Raw genomic sequence first — 8,470 nt, forward strand, 5'->3', positions numbered from 1 at the left:
CACATGTGTGCCTGGTGCCTGAGGAAGACAGAAGAAGGCATTGGCTCCTGGAACCGGGGTTACCGATGGTTTCAGGTTGGCATGTGGGTGCTTGTTGTAGGGGCTGCGGGCCACGTTCCTGCCACCCAGCTCCCGACCGCCTGGCTAGCTTATGCCCCAAAATAACGACACACAAACTGTATTCATATAAACACTGCTTGGCCCATTTCTATTAATGTGTGTAGCACCACGAGGTGGTGACTTACCAGGGAGATTCTAGCCTACGTCCATCTTGGGTTGGAGCTTCATTGCATCTGTCTCAGAAAGCAGAGCTATGACATCTGTCTGAGGCATCTTACCTCCCAGCATTCTGTTCTGTTTACTCCACCCACCTATGTTCTAACCTATCAGGGCCAAGCAGTTTCTTTATTAATTAACCAATGACCTTCCTCCATCAGGTGCTGGAAACCAGACCCGGGTCTTCTGTAAGTTCTCTTAAACCCTGAGCCATCTCCCTAGTCCCAAACTGGATATAGATCACTGGTAGGGTGCTTCCTTAGTCTGCATGAGGACCTAAATTCAATCCCTAATAAGAATATAGACACACCCCAATGCCACTTGAACCTATAAGAGAATTGTCATAAATTCAAGGCCAGCCTAGGCTACCTGTAAGCCTGTCTTTAAAAAAAAACAAAAAGATGAGCCAGGCAGTGGTGGCGCAAACCTTTATTCCCAGCTCTTGGGAGGCAGAGGCAGTAGGATCTCTGTGCACTCAAAGCCAGCCTGGTCTACATAGTGAGTTCTAGGACAGTCAGGGCTATGTAAAGATAACTTGTTTCAAAACACAAAAGAAAACAATTTTAAAAAGATGGAGCATGTGGGGGAGGGCTGGAGAGATGGCTCAGAGGTTAAGAGCATCACCTGCTCTTCCAAAGGTCCTGAGGGTCTAGAATAAGATGACAAGCCAGTCCAGAAAGGCTTCTCTTCTTTCTCAGCTGGTGAGGGCAAAGACTGGGAACACCAGGTGACTCCAGTGCCCATTCCAGTGTGGAGAGCCAGTACCAGAAGTGAACCCATGACCCTGACTGTATTCTCCCCTCCTGAGGGTACAGCCCCCAGAACAGACTACACTTCCCATCCTCCATTTGCCCCTGGGAGTAGACATAGGAGCCCGCTCTGGCTAAAGAAGTATGAGAAGAATGGATACAGGTCCGTCCTGGACTCTCCTGAGACGCTGTGTGGACGCTGTGTGTTTGGGTGATGACCGCTTGGTGTCCACTGCATGGCAGTGCGGTCCTCTACCCTTCTTAGGAAGGAAGACACCAGCTTCTTGGTTAACAAAGCCATTGGTTGGTATTCTTGCTGCTACAAAACCAAACAGTAAAGAACTCCAGATCCAGGTGGTGGGGCACACATTTAATCCCAGCACTTGGGAGGCAGAGGCAGGCGGATCTCTGTGAGTTCGAGGCCAGCCTGGTCTACAGAGCAAGTTCCAGGACAGGCACCAAAGCTACACAGAGAAAGCCTGTCTCAAAAAGAGAGAGAGAGAGAGAGGAAAAAGAATTCCAGAGCCAAAGGAGGTATCCAAGCAGGGGAGGGGGGTGGGTTCTGTAAGAACTACATACAATACAGCACCCAAGAGTGTGGAAGCCAAGGTTAAGTATGAGGTACCTTGGGAGGAGGGAGAAGCTAGGCCGTGGAAAAGGTTCAAAGGCTCAGGAGCTGTGTAGGTTGGAAGGTGGCTACAGAAGGACCGGAGAACACCCACCTCTTCCCCACCCAAGCCCCTTCCCCACTTGGGTGCCAACCCTCCACCCGGGCATCGATTGCAAGCTAATCAGATACCGAACGGGGCGCTTACTGGACTGAAGCCCAGGAGAACAGGGCAAGCAGCTGGCACGGAACCGGGATGCTACAAGCTTGCTGCCGTCCCTCTCGCTACCCCTTATCCAGCCAGCGGCTATTTCAGAGCATCTACCGTGGCCCCAAGTGTTCTAGGTGCTGGGGGTGACATGGAAGGAAGCACCCCAAGTCCCATCACTAACATTGCTTACATGTTTAGCTGAACAGAGGACCGGTGCAGAGGAGAGAGGCGGGGAGGGATGGGAAACAGGAATTAAGTTGGAACACAGCAACGCCACTAAGAAGGCCTTGTGTCCGGGAACGACTCTACGCAGCCGCTTGTGACTTGTTTGTTTCACTTTCAAAATATTGCCATGTATGGGCTACAGTACTGCCGTGAACTTGCCAGTTACAGACGCATGCGTGCCCCTGTGTATGACCATGAGCGGCTGTTGCAGGGCTCTGGCACCACAGCCCGATAGCCAGGCTGAGGTGTCTGGGACACAGAGCTCCTCAGACCAGTTCTTCAAGCAGGGCCCAGAAGGGCCAGTGCCACTAGGGCTGGGTATTGTCAGCAACACCTCCCAGCCTGCCCAGTGCTATCTGGGCAGGGGCCTGGGTCCTGGAGATTGTAGAGTCTCCTCTGGCATCAGGAGCTTGGGGGTGGGAGGACGGGGCAGGGTGACCATGGGCTCCCCACCCTAGCCACAGCTCTAGCACGTGTTTCCCCTCCCTGCAGGCACACAGAGTGGGGCGGGGTGAGGTCTGGTAGGCTTTTTCCAGGCTGATGAAGCAGGAGCGACAGGGATGGGCTGGGACCATTCCCGGACAGTTAGGAGAGATGAGACGTGACCCCCCGAGCCTCCACGGCTGAGAACAGAAGCCAGCGGCAGAGGTCACGGTGAGCGCCCCACCTCACATCCTGTTTGCTGAATGTGGGGCTCTAGCACGTGCTATTTTCTTGGATTTTATCCAGGGCAGCACCCCCACACCCAGACCTGTTTCTACCGGACCCTGCAGGAGGGTGGAAACAGTCAAGGGCACACCCGTGCTGGAGTTAAACCAAATGTTTTTTTCAGATCGGGCTAGACCCCTGCCTGAACCAATGGGAAGAGAACACATTTCCCATCAGGGGACCCCCTGTTGACAGACAGAAACCCATGCAGGCCTTCGTGCCTGACTGGGGGGAGCAATATCACAGAGAACAGGGTGACTAACGACCTTCCCCTTTGCAGGGATAAGCATAGCCACCTCCAGTGGCAGCCGGCACCCTCAGCCCCACACAAGACCCTGGGGAAGCCCAGCCTGGTTAGGGAGCGAGGATAGTCCCCTGGTGTGCTATACTTGTCCTCGAGAAAGCTAAGGCCCAGCGAGACCAGGATCTGCCGTTCCCTGACTGAGCATCTATGACTAAGGATCCCCGGCTGTAAACAGTGCCCCCCACCTGGGTTGCTGAAGACTGTACTAGAGAGGAGGGGCAAAGAGAACATTTCAGCCTGAACTGTCTTCTCCTCGCCCACTCAGCTCCCCCTCGGGATTTTCCTAACTCTTCTCCTTGGGACAGCACACCCCTGCTCCTAGGTGTTGGAAGACACTCAGTGGAGAAGCCTTGGTGGAAGCTCTGACTGCTGTCGGCCTTATGAAGCGCCATACTCTTCATAGGAAATCTAGAAGTTTCTGGAAAGGAGAGAGCTCAGAGCCTTTGCTTAACCACGGGAGCCAGCCACTTTCCGCACCTTCATGCCGTCCACCCCTTCTTCCAGGCACCAAGCTCTGAGCTTCCATAACATAACTGAAACCTGAACTTGGATGGGCACCTAAGCTGGGTGTGGTGGTGTATACCTAATGTCTTGGCACTTAGGAGGCTGAGGCAGGAGGATCAACACTTCCAGGGCAGCCTGGCCTATACAGTCAGTCAGCCGAGCCCAGGCCAGCTTGAACTACACTGAGATTCTGTCTCAGAGCAAAGTAAGATGCATCTCGGCGCTTTGCCATCTCAGGTGACCAAGAGATTCTGACCCACGTGACCAAAATGGTTCATCCAAGGTCGAGTGCCCTAGAGGCGAAGTCAAAAGCCGTCGGATATTCCGTATCTCCCTCTGACTCTTTCAAAAGGGGTCAGTTAGTTGTGCGGACCTTGTTCTGAGTTTGGGGAGTCTGTCGGGAGGGTTTCCATGATTCCCCTGCTCCCTCAACAAAAGATGTGCCTCTAGTTGACCTCAGTCCATCACCAGCCGGCTATGGGACGGGGGCATGGGAGGGGATGAAGGATGGAAAGGGAGGACCCAGCAAGGGGTGTGGTCCCGGGTCTGATCCCAGGGTGGAGCCAGACAGCAGGGTCACCCTGTCCCTTTAAGAGAAGGGGGAGAGCTAGCCCCTCTCAGCCATCCTGTCCTGTCATCCACCCCAGCCAAATCCGAAAAGGAAAATGAAAGAGGGATCAAGAGGAACAGGTCCCAGCTGTCTCCCAAGGTTCTGCCCTCAGCTCTAGGCACAGGCCCCAGGGTAAGTAGAGTCGGGAGGAATCCAGAGGCCACCAAGGGTCTACAGGGACATGGTGTGTTCTGTATGTCAGGGGAGGCTTACAGGAGATGCTTGACAACTGCTTGGGGGCTGCGGGAGGCGCTGTTCCCATTCCCCTTGGCCCGAGGTAGGAGAGCGTGGAAAGGGCAGATTAACCGCGAGAAATTCCTAAAGCAGGTTTCTATGTCAGCCTCTAACGGTGAGGAAGAAAAGAAAGGAGACAGTGGGGGCTCACCCGGCCTGGCCTTCCCCTTGCTCCCAGGAGTCTCAAACGGAATGAGGAATTCCGGACTCCAGCAGTCGCTCTGACTCCTAGAGCTCATCCTGGCGCAAAGAGCCAGGCAGGGGCTGTCCCTGCAGAACAACCTAGAATCTGAGAGATCACAGGGTCTAGCCAAGCAGGCCCGGGCGGGGGTGCGGAGGAATCCCGCCTCAGCACCCCTTTAAGCCCAGGTGAAGGGATCCCATAGCTGAGGACGGGCTCACCTACTATCCTCACACTCAGACTCATTGAACCCCATAACATCTCTGACCCCTGGTGCCCTCCAAGGTTAGAAATTGTGGTGGGCGTGGAGGGGCGGGGGTCCGGTCCATCCCAGCCTCTGATTACCCCCTTCCCTTGTCCCCAGCGTCATGGGGGAGTGGGCGTTCCTAGGCTCCCTGCTGGACGCGGTGCAGCTGCAGTCGCCACTCGTGGGTCGCCTCTGGCTGGTGATCATGCTCATCTTCCGCATCCTGGTGCTGGCCACGGTGGGAGGTGCCGTGTTCGAGGACGAGCAGGAGGAGTTCGTGTGTAATACGCTACAGCCCGGCTGTCGCCAGACTTGCTACGATCGCGCCTTCCCGGTGTCCCACTACCGCTTCTGGCTCTTCCACATCCTACTGCTGTCGGCGCCGCCGGTGCTGTTCGTCATCTACTCCATGCACCAGGCTAGCAAGGAGGCGGGTGGTGCGCAGCCGGCCACGCCGTGCACGCGCGGGCGTCCCGAGGCCCCGTGCGCCCCGTGCTCCCTGCGCGCCCGCCGCGCGCGTCGCTGCTACCTGCTGAGCGTGGCTCTGCGCCTGCTCGCCGAGCTGGCCTTCCTGGGTGGCCAGGCGCTGCTCTACGGCTTCCGCGTGGCACCGCACTACGCGTGCGCCGGCCCGCCTTGCCCGCACATCGTCGATTGCTTCGTGAGCCGGCCCACAGAGAAGACGGTCTTCGTGGTCTTCTACTTCGCCGTCGGGCTGCTCTCGGCGCTACTCAGCGTAGCCGAGCTGGGCCACCTGCTCTGGAAGGGTCGCCAGCGCGCGAGGCTGCTCCCGCCGCCGCCACCGCCCTCTCTGCCTTCGCAGCGAGCAGACCCCGACCCCTTCGGCCCGCCCGCCTACGCGCACCGCGCACCGGCCAGCGACAGCGAGGGCGAGGGCGACAGCGGCCACAGCAAGGCTTCGCTGGCCACCGTGCGTCAGGACCTGGCCATCTAGCGGCGAGGTCCGAGGCCGAACCTTCAGTAGCACTGGGGTCCTTGGAGGCAGAAGGGAGAAGTGGCTTCTCGCTGCGTAGGACCCTGCCTGAGCTGAAGATGGGAAGAGGGATACACCCCCACTCCCGGAGCAGAAGATGCGGGACCACCGGGGTTCGGGTCGGGATAGCGTCGCACTTCCTAATGTTGGTTGCACCAGCGTGCTGGGATTGCTTTGAATCGGGGAGGCTGTGATCCCAGCGGAAAGGGAGGATGCCAGGGACCTTGAGAGGAAGCAAACAGGCCAAGGGCAATGAGTGATCTGATGGTTCTACTGGGGGCAAAATCAGCAACAATGGCAGCATTCCCAGGCCCCCTGCTTGGTCAGAGAAGTCCTTTTCCCAGTGGGCTCTCTGTGCACACATACATGCACACCTGGATACGCTGCGGTGGGTTGGGTGCTCGTGCACATTAAACCTCCGTGGGCTGTGTGTGTGCTTGCATGTGTACACTCTCTGAGAGGTCCGTCCACACATGCATGTGCACACTTGTATACACCTCACAGGTAACAGGAGGTACAGACCTGTGTTCACGCATGCATGCACAGACATGCACATAGATGTCCTTGTGGGCTCTGTGTGCAAGCATGTGTGCATGCATCCTATGTAAGCTTTGTGTACACACCTATACACACACATTCTGTGTGTGCATCTGCTAACACTGTCATTTACTACCAGAACCCAATGCCAGTGGGAGCCATAATGACTTTCTCCCTACTGATCTAACCCAGCCACCTGTGAGGCCATCGGTGCCCCCGTCCCCTTCCCCAACAGAGGGGGAGGAAAGTCCTGTCCAGCCGTCATCTTGTAGGTTTCTGCCGCCATCCATGCTCTGCAAGCCTCACTGGGAGTGGGCTGGAAGATACAGCAGGCAGTGTTCTTTTGGCTTCCGTCTCTACTCTTCCCACCCTCCATCGTCCCTATAGTCTGTAAACGTGGTTGAGTCTTTCCATCCTTAGGGAAAGCTGCCCCGAGACAGATTTGTTCCTGGATCCCCATTCCCTTGCAACTAGCCTTCGTCTAGCACAGACTTTGAAAGAGTTTCCCCATGGCTACCTCATTCTTTCCTGTCATTCCTCACCTGCCTTCCTCCATCGCCCGTGTGGCCACTCTGAATACACCAGGACCAAGTGAGAAGTCCTGACAGAGCAGGGCTGCCCCTCCCCGGAACCTCAGGCTCCATTTGACATGTTGCCGGTCGTACCTTTAGCCACCGCACCCCAAAATATGCCATCACCTGCCTGAGGGCTTTCTACCTTAGCCCCCGGGATCCCTGTCATTCGGACACAGCCAGCCCTTTCCCTCAAGCTTCATGCACGTTGGGCTCCCTTGGTTAGGCCTCCGAGATGGCCATCTTGCCGGCTGTCACACCAGGCTGAAGTTTTGCTCACACCCACTTCGGACGCCAGTTTTAGACACACTCTCGGGTGTAGTCTCTTTCTGAAGCCCTGCCCCGACGCTGCCTGCCTTTGCCCTTTGGGCTCACTTGAAGGAAGCAAGTGCCTCCAGCAGGGGCTCTCCCTGCCCCCCCCCCAGCTGGAGTCAGCACCCCATGTCCCAGCCCTTCTGCTGGATGGTCGCACGGACTCCATGTGGTCGCTATTTTGGGAGAGAAAAATGAAGAGTTACCGGGGCCCCCCGCCGTCAGTATGCTCATGGCTATGCTCCCAGTGGACACATCTGGCTACAGCCTAGACCCCTCCACACAAGCACAGATGTGGCTGTCCAGCTGTTTTCCAGAGAACAAGCCACTCAACAAATACTGTTCAAGGTCAGCATCTTTCAGTACAATTGTACATGAGGCATAATTTTTGTTTGTTTGGTTGGTTGGTTTTGGTTTTCGAGACGGGGTCTCTCTACATAGCCCAGGCTGTCCTGGAACTATGTAGATCAGGCTGCCTCAAAAATCACTAAGTCTGCCTCTCTCTGTTTCCTGAACGCTGGAATTAAAGGCCTGGGCCACTGCATCCAATTTGCAATGTAATTTCAAATTTTCCTGTAGCCACATTAAAAGAAAAAAAAAACGAAACAGCTGAGATGGATGTAAGTGGTATTTTCTCTAACCTGCTTTACCCAAAAACATCTCCATTCCAGAACATCATCAATATTCAGAAGTATTACAGAGATATTCCCCGTTCTTTCTCAGAAATCTTGTGTGAGCTTTACACATAAAGTACACGCCAGGTCAAGTCAGCCCATTCAGCACACATGGCTTAGTGGCTACCACATGCAGCACTGATCCAGATGTTGGGCTGCAGCACAGATCCAGATGTTGGGCTGCAGGTCGGCATCTCTGCTCTCGGAGCCTGCCTTCTGGTGGAAAAGATATCACCAAAAAGATAAGGGGAAAGTGATGTCCCTGAGGAGGTGACACCCCAGAGGCCAGTTGTGAAGCTCTTTCAAGAACAGCATGCAAGTGGCAAGTGCCACAGCCAACAAAGACACTAGAGTGACCGGAGTTGAGTGAGCAATGGCCCTGTGGTGGGGCCAACCAACTAGAAACAGTTCTGCCTTTCTTAGTTATTCCTCTCCATTATTGGCTCCACCGTGTGTGGGGGCACCTCTACCAGCTGCTGTACCCCCATCTTCAGCAGGGGGCACCTCTACCAGCTGCTGTACCCC

At 55.6% G+C, this 8,470-nt stretch overlaps 1 protein-coding gene across 1 annotated transcript; it reads left to right on the forward strand.

The window, feature by feature from the left end:
- Positions 1-4,977: 4,977 nt before the first annotated feature.
- Gjd3 (gap junction protein delta 3) lies at positions 4,978-6,390 on the forward strand. Its single transcript, XM_005368256.2, has one exon. It carries the CDS (start codon positions 4,978-4,980, stop codon positions 5,809-5,811), a length of 834 nt encoding a protein of 277 aa, XP_005368313.1. The 3' UTR covers positions 5,812-6,390.
- Positions 6,391-8,470: the final 2,080 nt, after the last annotated feature.

The sequence above is a fragment of the Microtus ochrogaster genome, unplaced genomic scaffold (genome assembly GCF_000317375.1).
Source record: "Microtus ochrogaster isolate Prairie Vole_2 unplaced genomic scaffold, MicOch1.0 UNK31, whole genome shotgun sequence".
NCBI classification, from domain to species: domain Eukaryota; kingdom Metazoa; phylum Chordata; class Mammalia; order Rodentia; family Cricetidae; genus Microtus; species Microtus ochrogaster.

Excerpts from the sequence above, each read along its gene's own strand:
- Gjd3 (XM_005368256.2), top strand. The coding sequence starts at position 4,978 with ATGGGGGAGTGGGCGTTCCTAGGCTCCCTGCTGGACGCGGTGCAGCTG.